Source organism: Euprymna scolopes, chromosome 18 (genome assembly GCF_053919585.1).
Source record: "Euprymna scolopes isolate OS-2025 chromosome 18, ASM5391958v1, whole genome shotgun sequence".
Classification (NCBI taxonomy): domain Eukaryota; kingdom Metazoa; phylum Mollusca; class Cephalopoda; order Sepiida; family Sepiolidae; genus Euprymna; species Euprymna scolopes.
Window position 1 is genome coordinate 116,432,126 of NC_136499.1, and position 15,000 is coordinate 116,447,125.

Consider the following 15,000-nt stretch of genomic DNA (forward strand, 5'->3'; position numbering starts at 1 on the left):
TCTTCAGATGCTGCACTTCTATTTCTTGTTCTCTTTTAGTGGAGGAGAAATCCTTCACGACTGAGACAATTTTTATTTTTGTACCTTTTCTCCACGTTAAAAAACGACCCTGGTGTCTAACTCTGTCCCGTGGGGAGGCATAGTAAATAGGTACAACTTGGCCTTCAGGACAGGATCAAAGTGTAGTATCTTTCCGGCAGATACTGCAAGCTATGACTAGCTATGACTAGCAAAGACCAGATGTGGGGGCAACCCCACATGCCTGACCTTTAACCAGCTCCCATTTCCCACCTCTCGGGAGCTGGTCCCCTTTTTCCCTTCCCCCTCCCTTCACTCCTCACATTAAAAATTGGCCTTGTGCCTAATTTGCTCGGTGGGGGGGCAAATAAATACCATCTGTTCTTCAGATGCTGCAACTGCACTTCTATTTCTTGTTCTCTTTCGGTGGAGGAGAAATCCTTCACGACTGAGACAATTTTTATTTTTGTACCTTTTCTCCACGTTAAAAAACTACCCTGGTGTCTAACTCTGTCCCGTGGGGAGGCATAGTAAATAGGTACAATAACAATATACAAACAAATAATTGGAGAAAAAAAAAATACATAAATCTAGTACTATATAAGGGAAATAACTCTACTAAACTACGACAATTGTCATAAGGTTACTTCCCTTATATCTTACAATAAAAGGGGAAAAGAAATATGCGTATGTACATGTGTATAACAAAAAAAAAATTGCCTTCTGGCCACGATCAAAGTGTAGTATATGTTCTGATGCTGCACTTCATTTTTTTCACTTCATTTTTTTTTTGTTTCGATTAGTGAAGGAGAAATCGTTCATGACTGATACATTTTTTATTTTACTAACCAGAGTGCCTCTTTTTGGGGAGCTGAGCTGGTCTCCCCTCAAATTAAAAACCGACTTTGTGTCTAACTCTGCCTTCGTGTGGAGGCAAGTAAACTAAATAAATAATATCTACTGTTATATAAAAGTCACTTTGTGTGTGTGTGTGTGTGTGTGTGTGTGTGTGTAAGAGATAGATAGAGAGAGTTCCTCATAGGTTCCGAAACGGCTGAGCCTATCTCTTGCAAATTTCACACAAAGCTAAGTTATATGTCTGGCAGTGTTCTTAGATGTGTTTTGTACAGAAAGTAACCCGATAAGTATCGAAAATCGAAAAAAATCCGATCTTAAAATTAGTTTTTCTGTCTTATAGATAAAATAATTTTGTACAGGGGAATATTTTACATTACACCGGCAAAGGCGATAATAAAATTTTAACAATTTTTTTTTTTTTTAATAACGGAATTATTGTCATCTGGAGAGATAGTTCAGTGGTAGAGCATTTAACTAAATATATTGTAAATAAAATACAGATGGAATTTGATGAACGACATGATCATTATTATTTTTATATATTTTATTTATTTATTTATTTATTATTTTTTATTTATTTATTTATTTATTTATTTTACGAATTAGTCCACCGGGCAAATTATTCTTCATAATATATAATAGTCAATGGATGAGTAATTCTATAATAATATATACGCAATCCGCATAAATTAAAATATATTTAAGTGTATTGTATAACTGGTCAACGCCGGGCGTCCAGTTAGTTAATCATAATTACATCTAAGTGAAACACACAACGTTAATATAATTTCTACTGCTAAAATAATACAACAATAATATTATAATAACATCGCCTGTGGAACAAATTCCTAATGAACCGCCCCCCCCTTAAGTAAACACTTAATCAAATCTCCACACTAACGTACTGTACTTGCAATAACCCTTATCCCTGAGTCGCTTCCGGGCCTTGATAAGTGGTGACCACCGTGTAAAAAAAAAAAATAAATAACCAACATCAAATTTCACGAATAATGTAAAATCTCTGTGAATCTACTTCACTGCGGTTCTACTATTTTCTGCTCGCGGCATGAGCATACCTTTTACTTCTACATATTTTTAATTGCTTTTCTTCTTTCTGAAGAGGAGATATACCTCGAAATATCAGTGGTTAGTGAATTTATTTTGCCCTCAACTCATCAGAATTCATTGGATTCACTAGATTAGATTAGAATCATTACATTAACTAATTGATATAATAATTAAATGATTGATTTTGCGCTACGAAACAGATAATGTCAAGAATTGTGAATGCCAACTGAATTAAAGGAATAACTTATAAGATGGTGAACATGGAATATAGTCTTTTGTCATTTATTCATTATACTGCTCTGTAATTACATTACATTACATTAAATAAGGATTGGTATATATTATAAGGAAATAATATATATATATATATATATATATATATATATATATATATATATATTGTATAATATATACAGGAATTTACATTTATATCGGTAGTCGGTACCGACGGTTTCAAGCCCGGTAGTTGAGGACTGCTCTTAATGTCCTCAACTACCGGGCTTGAAACCGTCGGTACCGACTACCGATATAAATGTAAATTCCTGTATATATTATACAAAAAATCAAAAAATATATTGCTCTTATTTCGAGAAAGGTTTTTTCCCTAATAATAGAGCACTGTATGGGATTTCTTTTTTTACAAAAAAATACAAGTATATATATATATATATATATATATATATATATATATATATATATATATATATATATATATATATATATATACTAGCTGGCAGCCTGGCGTTGCCTAGTCGTACAATATGCTTAACATGATATTTTAATTTATGCAGATTGCGTATGTATTATTATAGAATCAATCCTCTATTGGTTATTATATATTATGAGGAATAATTTGCCCTGTGGACTAATTCGCAACAAAAATTAAAAAAAATAATAATGATAATGTCGTTCATCAAATTCCGTCTGTGTTTGTTTACAATATCACGTCAGCTGATATTTGGGCTTCACCATTAATACCCTGGAAAAGTCACTTCTGGTTAATGCTTGGTTTTAAGATATGCAAACGAATAAATGATATGCAGCGATTTTCAATGGTACCTCTTCTTTTATCGTAAATTGAATTTATTAATAAGAAAACTCACAGAAGAGATGTTGCGAGTTTGTCTCTGCTTTATCGTTCTTTTCATGGAAAGTGTTCGACTGAGCTTCAATCTATGGTCCCCCCCCTCGCCAGACTTTCACAAGAAACACTAGACTAGCTGAAAACATTATCAATAATTTTCCACACTCTTTATCTGTGCCTAAACCTAAACATAGATTCAATGATCAAAGCTTCTTTCTTAGAACTGCACGCCTGTGGAATTGTCTTCCGTTTTCCTGCTTTCCAGCTGTCTATAATATGGTTGTCTTCAAGTCCAACGTGAACAAGTTTCTGATGAGCCGTTCCACTTAAGTTAACAAATTTACCGAACTTCCATTACTATCGATTACTATATTGTCCTTTTGACTACTCTACACTCTTTAACCCTTATCCCTTCTGTTCCCTTCTGGCTTAGAAACCTTCTGGGTTCAGTTGGAGGATACTCAGCCGCGGGAGAACAGGAATCGGGCAATGAAAAGTCGTTATACATTGAGATTACAAAACGGATCCAATCATTTGCAAATGCAGAGAGGAGTATGTACGCCTTTATTTAGTGACGTCAGCAGGTTACGGGACTTTAGTGCGAGGGCCATCTATAACGTCAGTTGCGGCCGTGTGGGGGAGCGCTGCCATTGTATAGATTTGCTACTCAATCGGTCCAGCTTGAAAGGTTTTATAGAATAAGGAGAAATAATGCAAATGGCTACGCCAAGTACAATGGCTAACTGTCGTATTAGATGTTTCAAAGACACGCAAAGAAGAAGGCCAACCCTTATCCTTGAGTGGTCTATCGGCCTTGATAAGTGGTGACGCCTATGTAAAAAAAAAAAACGTTAAAATAAAATGGTGAGGTACACTCGGGCTTGAACAGGAGATTATACGATCAGTAATCGAATGCTCTGCCACTAAGCTATATCTCCAGATATCAATAAATCTGATTTTTTAAAGAAATAATTTGCTGAAATTTTATTATCTCCCTTTGCTGGTGTAACAGAAAATATTCCCCTGTAAAAATTCTTTTTATCCATAAGAGAGAAAAGCTATTTTAAAGATCGGATGTTTTTCGATTTTCGATCCTTATCGGATAAATTTCTGTACGAAACCTATCTAAGAACACTGATAGACATATAAATTAGCTTTTTGTGAAATTTGCAAAAGATAGACTCAGCCGTTTCGGAATCTATAAGGAAGGAACTCACACACACACAAAGTGACTTTTATATAACAGTAAACATAGGGATATAATATATTCGGTTATTTTTCAGTATATGTTTGCATATATACGGCATAATCACGTTGACACACCGGTTCTCGTCAGATCACCGAAGTTAAGCAACGTTAAGCCTGGCCAGTACCAAATGGGTGACCATTTAGGAATTCTAGGCGCTGTATTTGCTCTCCGCTCATCTCAACATTGTTTCCAGTCGTCTTGTACCTCAACTTGACACTGGTATGCAACAATGTTTACTCAGGAGAGGCGTGGTTGGAGACTGCGCAACTCTTGCCACACAAATTTCACGCGCAGGCACCCTTACAGTGGGTATCCATAGTCTGTCAATGTTGAAGGAAGCCACTATATATTTGCATATATGACGTTTCTGAATTTTTGAGATACAGATTCGTTATTCGTATTATTTGGATTCATCGGACTACTGTTTTCATCTTGAGTGTGATTTTCACAACGTTTCGGTCGATGTAACCTCTGGCCTTCTTCAGGTTGTCGAACTCAAGAATGTTTCTATCGAACGCGAGAATTAGGACGGAATTTCGAGCGGAACTCTTTATTTCCTTCACAGGGGTAGTGTGCTCTTGTTCCGTCAGCCATGACTAGATAGAGGTCCTAAGTAATTCACAAATGTATTTTTAGGTCGCCCACACTGAGGATTGAACCTTTAACTTTCAGGTGAATATCACTTTTTTTACAATTGATTGAAGTAAATAAAGGGTCCTGCTCGAAATTCCGTTCTAATTCCAGAGTTCGACAGAAACATTCCCGAGTTCGACAAGATACACCTGAAGAAGGTCGGAGGTTATATCGACCGAAACGTTGTGAAAATCACACTCAAGATGAGAACAGTAGTCCGATGAATCCAAATAATACGAATGTTTGCATATGTTTTGCGATTTCCAAGCAAAGTCGATAACTAGACCCTTTTTTTGTAACGGGAAAAATCGGCGATGCTTAAACGAAATAAAAAAAAAAAGTAAGATAAGGTGAGTTTGCTTACTAGGGCAGACATGGAGGGAGGGTAGAGCAGGATATTACTAGGTATACAACGAGGTGTGTGAGTGGGGACAAGGAAGGACCCTCGAAATAAAAACGCAACAACTATGCGCTATTCCTACCCCTCTATTCCTCCCGTTGTTCGCTTCGTATCACCTACTTTCATTTCTGTGTTTTACAGCCCGAATACTTTGCTCTGGACCCCTTGCTTCTAGAAGAAAACCCCTACCTTTTTTTTTTCTCCTTCTTTTTTTGTGCATCTTGCTATCAGTTTCTACCTCAACGCATAGTTTTCGTAATCTTCGAATATATATATTTATCTTATCTTTACAATCGACCTAGGGTATCTCGGTGGTTAAGAAACGAAGAATACGCTCCTACTGCTAAGCCGGTGCTTTTCTTTCGCGATAATTTTATAGATCGGCTTAAAAAAAATTATATTTTCTTAAGACCACGTCCTTCCGATATTGGATTTCTTGCGAGAAATAAGAAAAAAAAAAAAAAAAAAAGAAAAATTAAAAAAAAAAAAAAAGACAGTACATATATATTTACTTCTGACATCGATCTGTCCTCGTCGGCCAGTGTTTGGTCGGCGCAGGCCAGATCCTGACTATTAATTCCAGATTTGTATCTTGCAAAGCAACGAAGATTGGTTTTTTCAATGCGGCACCTGGTATTCCAAAATGGTAACCCTTCTAAATACTGACTTGGCGCAATGCCGCTTAACTTCGGTGACCTGACAGAAACCGGTGTATCATCGCAATTATAGACGTTTATATATGTGTATATGTATGTATAAAAAAAAAATAGAAAAAGAAAAATTAAAAACGCTATAGACCAAAAAAAAATGCAGTTTGGAGCGAGCACCTTATCGGATATTTTACAGGTAAAAGCATTATTTGATTCGTATCAAAGTTTTTGGTGTTTATTTAGAATTCGAGTTAATTAAAAAAAATTACGGACAAATTTTTATGATAGACGAAGCCGTCATGCTACAAAGATGTCATATTCCAAAAATCACATAACTTGGTTACACATTTTTTTTTTTTAAGTAAAAAAAATCAAAATTTACAATTCTTATATATACAAAAATGTTTATTAATTTGAATAACAAAATCTCGGTAGTCGAATTGAGTTGGCCCTTGAGTTTTAACACATTCTGAAACAACATTGCGGTTCAATCGTCTTAAAATTTGATTTTTTTTTTATTTAAAAACATACTTAGTCAATTTACCAGATTTTTGGAATACGATACCTTCGTTCATGACGGTTATGTACATCATATTCTTTTGTGTTTTTGTTTTTTGTTGCTTTTTTTAATTTGTTTATATGTATTATTTGTATTTTTCGGGATACTGTTCTCATCTAGAATGTTATTTTCACAACATTTCGGTCGATGTAACCTCGGACCTTCTTTAAGCGAATCTTGCCGAACTCTGGAATCTACACATAATATCGAACGGGACCCTTTATTTAATTCACAAGGGGTAGCATGCTCTCGTCCCGTCAGCCATGACTGGGTAGACGTTCAAATTAATTTGCAATTGTATTTTTGAATGTCGCTCGTACTGAGGATCGAACCTTCACCCTCTAGAAGCGTTTAACTTACAAGTTAATTTTACCAAATACTACTGCGACGGTTCCTTGCGATAAGATACCCCTGAAGGAGGTCGAAGGTTATATCGACCGAAACGTTGTGAAAATAACACTTAAGATGAGAATAGTAGTCTGAAGATTCTAAATAATATATTTAATCGATCCTCATCTCAAAAATAAAATTGTTTGTAGTTTTGTATTTTCCATGCAACCCTTTCGGATTTTTGAAAGTGATATTTCATCAGAATATATGTGTATGGCTTTAGTTCGATAGTTGGATATTCTTTTTATTGATTGACATTTTGGGGTGCTTGTCCGGAAATTCCCTTTAAATTAAAAAAAAAAAAATAAAAATAAGAAAAATCTTTATGATATGATATTTGTGAAGGAATTAAAATATCACATTCCAAATATCACGAAAATTGATTCGGTAGCTTTATTTTTACAAGGGAAATAATTATTTAAACAATTTTAAGTGATTAATAGGAAATTGTAGGCGTTTCAAGGTGGATCGCAAGTTTGAATAATTGTTGTTATATCGCTTTGTTTGTTTTTTGTTTTTTGTGTGTTTTTTTCAAGGTGGCGAAACGAGACAGTCCCTCCTCGCTTACTCGTAAAATTTGATTTTCTTAGTAAAAGATAAAACTACTGGATCAATTTACACGTTTTTTGTTTTTTTTTAATATGACATTTGCGTTGTGTGACGTTTAATCATTTTTTAATATAGAGGGAGTTCTGGGTAAAAAATTGTTTTATGTTTTTGTTTAACACCGCGTTTTATATTCCGGAACTACCACCACCACCACTATCATCAGCATCATCATCATCATCATCTATTTTATTGCTGTTTCATTATTGTTGTGGGGACGCCCACTAATTAGCATACGTGGGTGAACGAACAAGATATAGATAAAGGTATCAAGTCAGCAAGACAGGGGAGCTGTGTTCGAACGCCGGATAGGCAAGACGCATGTGCCGGTTGCTCCATGAAAGACTTTAACACGCCCTCTGCCGGATAATCTTCCAACTGCAGTACAACTGCACCTTTGTAAATATGTATTATATTTTCGTCTTAATATATTTGTTTTACCTTTACTTTCTGTGTTCGTGTTGTTATTGATACAGACACACCAATTATCTATCTATTTAATATACAACAGTCTATATGTCTGTCTGTCTCCATATTTCCAAGCTCTAATGCCTTCGAAACTAAAAGTCGCAGAGCGGAGCGCCGAGCGGCGCTAGGGGCCTCAAATGACTGGATTTTTTTTTTTTTTTTTTTTTTTTACGGACCGTTCTTTTATGGGTCTTTAGCTGGTTAAAATAATTTTTAAGGGGGGCATAAAGGGGTAAATATTGAAAAAAAATCGCTTTACATTTTGTACATTCATCTCAGTTTATTTTTAAGTTTTTTAACAGTTCATATGCGTGTCACGTTGGTACAGTGGTAACGTCGCCAGCTTTAAATGCTACAGTTTCGGTTTCGATTCTAGCTGATGGCACCCACATACTTTTTTGTATTTTTGAAATCACGACTCTATAATAATATATACGATATCTGGACAAATTAAAATATCATATTTAACCATATTTTTACGCCCGGGCTAAGCCAGGCGCCCCCGCGGCTAGTCAATATGTACGTATATATCTATAAAATTGAAAATGTTTGTGTGTGTGTGTGTAAAGACAACTCTCAACCTATATACTCAACAAATGTTTGATTTACAGGCTTGAAATTTGGTATATAGGGTATTCAGACATTTTTTTACTGGAAAAGGGGCTGCTAAGGAGTAAAAATTGAAAAACTGGTACTTAAGGGATCATCGGATTTTATCTGTTCGCCACATTTTAAAGAACGTGGTAAGCTGGCCTAATGGTTAACGTACTTAAGCCACTCTCTTTGGGTTTTGGTTTCGATCTCATATTTTTTTACTAACAAGAAGTAAACTGTTTAGAAAAAAAAACATAATACTCGCATGCACATGTCTCAGTTTCTTGCCGTTTTTTTTTACTTCATCTTTTTTTTTTTTTTTAAGGAATTTTACGTTACGTTTAATACCGGGCAACGCCGGACACTTCTGCAAGTTTATTTATATTTTTTTCTTTATTCTATTGTAATTATTTCTATAAAACAGAGTTTTCGCCTTTTTGTTTTTTTTTTCTTTTTCTTTTTTTTTTTAATTTACCATTTCTGATCTCGGAAAGTCATCATTTCTCACAATACATGTGCTAACACTGCGTCTTATTTCCGAAATCGTCGTCATCATCATCATCATCATTTATTCATGTATTGACACTTATACAAGAGCTACGGCCATTATTTTGGTTTTCACCAAGGGCGATAACTCCTATTTCATAAATACATGTTTAATAAAACATTTTTGGAATTACATTAAAATTGTCATCGTAAGAAAATATAGTTTGTTTTTTTTTTTTTATTGTTTTCTTTCTTTTTTAAAATCCAATTTTACTTTAATTCAAAACATATTTTATTAAAAATTAATCATTGAAACAAAATAATTGTTAAAAATCAATCATTGCAATAAAATAATTATTAAAAATCAACTCTAATACTATAGTGTTTGTAAAATTTTATTTTGATACATTTTATACAATAAATATGTTGGTTTTGTTTTCACTTAAGGGTGACAGGGGGCGCTTTTCGATCAAAGAACACGGCAGACAAAGAACAAAAGTAATTGAATTTGAATAATGACCATGGTCCCTTTCATGCATAACTGTCCATCTCCCACGAGACAGCGCCCACTAACAAAAGCATATAGTGTTTCATGGAGTCTGAGTGACAACATATCTCCCAAGATTTCCAGCACTCTCTGACCTTTGCAAGTAATTCGGCATCATCGCAACAAGTCATTTATTATTGTCGTTACCCTAACATTAACCGTTAGTCTTCTCGGGATTTATGGTGGCCATAAACCTCCCCCAAAGTTCCAGTATTCTCTGTGCACTTCTAGTCCAGTGAAGGTCTGGTTAGTGCTGTCCGCACTCAGTCTTTTCATGAATTATCAAGGAATTTTCATAGAAAGCATCATCTGTGATTGTTTGCTAAAAATAAACAGTGGAGAATGAGTGGCAACAAGCCTCCAAAGACTTGCAGTATTATCCGCCTTTTCCGATAAGCATTGCAAAGTATTTTGCGGTCTCGCAACGGCCGTTTACTATTGATTTCTCGCTGGCGTGGACTGTCGGGATTTTTTCTAGAATTTCTAAATTTTCCAGTTCTCTTCTCACATTTTGGTGGAGGTTTGATGAGTGCGTTCCCTCCTCAGTTTCTCTATAATTTTTATATTGTTATTATAGTTGTTATTAGTAGTAGTAGGAGGAGGAGGAGGAGTGTTCCTTACTCACTCGAAGGTTTCGCAAGAGTCATTACTAGTAATCGCTTACTAACCAAAACAGGTGGTCTTCCGTGGAATCTGAGTGACAAGAAGGCTGCGGATATCCAGAGCTCAATATGTTTCAGTGATCTGTGAGGCGTGTGACGTGTAGTGCCGTCTTGTTGGAAAAAGAATTGCATTTTGTCTTGTGGTGTCAGTTGGTCGTTAAGAGAAAGATTAGAGAGCTCGGGCTACTTTTAAGTGGACCGCTTAATCTGAAAAAAAATTGATTAGAGAAAGATTAAATAGATTGGGCTACTTTTAAGTGAGCCCCCCCCCCTGTATCACAACAGAGTATAGATAAAATGATATCAGTATATCTTCATTTATTATATGAACTAGCGGAGGTACCCGGCGTTGCCCGGGTGTTTGTAGGTGTGTATGGTGTTAAATAAAAAAGAACCGGGGGGATAGGATCGAACCAGAAGCCCTTAGGCGAAGTTTTAAAATAAAATCGGCCAGCCAGAATGAGTTAGTGAAAGATGTTTTAATTTATTTAAGTAAGAACGAAATTGACAGGTGCGCGCCCGGAAGTCGTCGAGCGTTACGACGACGACGCGGGTTTTTTGTTATAAGCGAAGTAAAAAAAAAAAAAAGAAAACAACGTTAACACTTAAGCGGGGAAAAAACACAAAAAACTAACGTAAGGCAAACGAACGATGAAAACAGAAACACGAACACGTGAAAAATTGCTTAAATAAGCCTGTTTCAATATTAAAATTTAAAATATCGGTGGGTACCCGGGTGTTTTGGGGTGTGTGGTCGGGGTGGATAAGCGAAGTAAAAAAAAAACAGAAAAACGAACGTTACATGAAAAATGGCTTAAATAAAGCTGGTTCAATATTTAAATAAAAAAAATCGAAAAAAAGACATCTCACCCCACGATTTGAATCTAAAACGTTTAGATAATGAACCAACGCGCTAATCAACTGACCTAACGCGACGTACATGAAATTTATTAAGTTTTTCAACTATTTAAAGTAAATCAGGTCATGACGTCATCTGACGCATGCGTAGAACCGGTCGAGACGGCTGTTTTGTTGACTCCCCCCTGTCGAAAATTGTCGATGTCGGGGTGAAAAATGAACGTTTTTGGCCAATTTTTCGATATTTTTTTAGTGAAGGATGGAGCTTCAATATGGTACCGAGTTTGTGAATTTTTGTTGTCTGTCGAAAGTTTTTAGCAGACACACAAACATACATACCTACATACATTTTCGCTTATATATATATAGACTAGCGAAGGGTACCCGGCGTTGCCCGGGTGTTTGGAGGTGTGTATGTGGTAACTTCGTTGGTGGGGGTTAAAAAAAGGCAAGTATGAGGATCGAACCCGAACCCTTGAGGCAAAGTTGTAAATTAAAGTGTGAAAAAAAGAAAACGTGCGACGTTAACCATTGGCCCACCGTGAGATGTTAACGGAAACACGTTTGAATTTATTTAATTACTTGGATTTGGCAGGTGCCCGTTTTAATGAGTTAATGAGGTCAAGTTTGACTGCGGGATAGTATTTCATTTACTGCGGAACGCTTTGTTTATTTCTATTTTCCCAAGATGTTATAGGAAAAAGACTAACCCACATGCGGCGAGCGACAAATATTGAATATTTATCTTCCAGAAATCGAGCAAATTAAATAGACAGGCGAGCTTCATTGTTAACTCTGAGATATTACGATTTATATGTGATATAAAAAGTTTTAAAAAGTTGTGAACCGACCGACCGCTTCTCTGAAAAAAGCCTTTTGTAGACATACAGAAAAAGCGAACATACATACATACATTTTCGTTTTTATATATATAGATAACATCTTTGTGAACTAAACCCGTTTTAGAACATTTTTAGTTCATATATAAACTAAGACTAGCTTTACACTTAATTTCAAAATAGTGACTTAATGACTACGCGATGCTGGATCTTCTAGGGAATTGCTTTTTTCGGACAATATATTGTCATACATATTTCTTTTTTATCAATATTTTTGTTGTTGTTCTGAGCAGTATACACACGAAAAGATTCGATACTGACATGATAATAATTTTTTCGGAATAAGAGAATCGGATCGGTAAAAAATCTACGGATGTTTTGACATGTTAAACGAATAATTTGGCCAGATAACGTCGCAGCTCACAAAAATCATGTCAGCCAACAAATCGGAACCCCCAAGACTCGAGTTTCACCCTCATTTGGGCTCATCAGTTGGACACATCCAAACTCGAGATTCGAAAACCGAGTCTCTTGCATACCAGACGAGCAAACTGCCACCATTTGGGCGCATGTGTTATATATATATATATATATATATATATATATATATATATATATATATATATATATATATATATATAGTAAATAATTATGTCAGCCCCTTTAAGAAACTCGTTTCTTCTCGTTGAGTACTTTCAGTTGGATTAAGTTGGTCAATTGAGCGCATATGCGCAGATCATTATATAATTAGATCACTCTGATTGACGTAAAAAAACATTTAAAAATAAAATGTTTAAATTTCAACGTTATTTCACGCGGGCGATTAATGTTAGCCGAATGGATGCTGTCTTTGCTAATGAAGCCAGAGATGGCTTTTGTCGCCGGATTCAAATCGTGGTGTTAATCGTGACACCCTGCACTGAAGATTCCAGAAAGGATGAAACACTAGTGTCTTTAGGTATTTAATAATTATTATAGTAAATAATTATATATATATATATATATATATATATATAAACTTTATCTATGTACAGAACAATCTCTAACAAACTACTCTGTCACTTAACATATATAAAAATTTAGTTTACAAGCGAAAAGCTACTGTAAACTTTAAGCAGATATAAATATTAATATTTCTATAGCAATCCCAACTAAATAAAAAAAAGCCCAATACAACCGAAATATGAAATAGAGCTTGTTATAAAAATCCCAATTTAATTATACTTTACAAGACTTTATTCTTCGACAAGATCCTTAAATAAAAAATATTTCCTTAATCCGCAGATTAAGGTAATATCTCTCTCTCTCTCCCTCTCTCTCTCTCTCTTCATATATATATATATATATATATATATATATATATATATATATATCTATGCGGAGAATTAAACTATGCAAATTAACATTTAAAAAATTCATTGTTAAAAAACAAGGAATACGTCATAAAAACGATTATTTCCTTATTCTATAGAGTGTCAAAAATGTGTAATTTTTTATCTGGGAAATAAAAGTACAAAGTTGCTATAGAATTCCTAGTTAGCATAAAAATTGAAATCTTTCAAAATTGTAATATCCAAAATAGTGCACAAAAATATTGTAAATGATAAAAAGCATATATATATATATATATATATATATATATATATATATATATATATATATATTTATATATATATATATATATTATGTGTGTGCGTGAGTGTGCGTCAAAAGCGTTCTATTTTCAATGCACTTTTTTTATTATTCCTCCTGAAGAGGAGATATACCTCGAAAATTTTACAACTTTACACCACATTACAATCCTGGTGCAACACATTATGTTTGTCAATAAATATTTGTAATTGAAATTTGTTAAAATTGTTCAATATTACCATTATTCCTTTTCGTTCGTTATCTAGTACTTAAGTATTTTTCTACAAAACTGCATTGATATAGCCTTCAAAAACAATTCCTTTCAAACGACGCATAATACTTCAAGCAAACTACAGCATCGTCTCACATATATATAGACGGACAGATAGGTAGATAGAAAAATGTGTTAGATATTGGATATTGAATTATGCAGACATAAACTTCTGTAGTTTTGACGGAAATGCCGGACAATCCACTTACCAAACCGCACAACGGAAAGACAGGAAAAAGAGAGATAGCATATTAGATAAAGCAAAAAAACCCTAGTGAGCATAATTAAAAACAAAGCTCTCACGCTTGACAATAATCTATATATACAGACGAACCCCGGGATACGACGTTATAACTTAGTAACAAAATACAGTATAGTATATTATACATGTATATAATCAAAAAAAAACATTATAAAAAACACTGTAAGGCGAGGAAAATACCGTAACCAGGTACCGGAAAAACATCGTATTCCACATTTTAACCTGAAAAGAAAACGTATCATTGGGCCACCTTATCGCGGAGTTCTAATATATATATATATATATATATATATTAGTAAACAATTATGTCAGCCTTTTTAAGAAACTCGTTTCTTATCGTTGAGCACTTTCAGTTGAAATAAAGTCGGTCAATTTAGCTCGAATGGACAGATCATCATATAATGATTAGATCACTCTGATAGACGTTAAAAACATTTGAAAGTAAATGTTTTAATTTCAACAGTATTTCTCGCTGTTAACGGTGGACGAATGGATTAAGTCCTTATTAATGGAGTCAGAGATGTTTTTTGTTCCCGGGTTCGAATCTATCGACCGGTTTTTAATCGTGACACCCTGCACTGATGATTCCCGAAATGATGAAACACTAGTAACTTGTAGTTATTTTATACTTATTATAATAAATAATTTATCTATATATTCTTGACCGGATCTGTTTGGTAGCACAAAATCAATCAGCTAATTATTATATCAATCAGTGGATCTATTATGCCCTTAACTCATAATGGATTCACTGATTGCTATAATAATTAAGTGATTGATTTTGCGCTACGCAACAGATACTATCAACAATGGTAAATGTCAACTGAATTAATGGAATAAATTATGAACTATATATATTTCCACAG

At 34.4% G+C, this 15,000-nt stretch overlaps 1 protein-coding gene and 1 pseudogene across 25 annotated transcripts in view; both read left to right on the plus strand.

Moving 5' to 3' along the window:
- The window catches only part of LOC145297783 (FH1/FH2 domain-containing protein 3-like), a 760,653-nt gene that overhangs the window by 333,836 nt on the left and 411,817 nt on the right, over positions 1-15,000 (plus strand). Inside the window, exon 1 of one of the 25 annotated variants that reach the window (XM_080144063.1) lies at positions 6,103-6,156. The exons of the other annotated variants lie outside the window; for them this stretch is intronic. Coding sequence (XP_080000189.1) covers positions 6,118-6,156 — 39 coding nt within the window. The 5' untranslated portion in view covers positions 6,103-6,117. Of the gene's footprint in view, positions 1-6,102; positions 6,157-15,000 lie in introns of those variants that run through there. 25 annotated transcript variants of the gene reach the window in all.
- Positions 4,325-4,441, plus strand: LOC145301542 (5S ribosomal RNA; annotated as a pseudogene).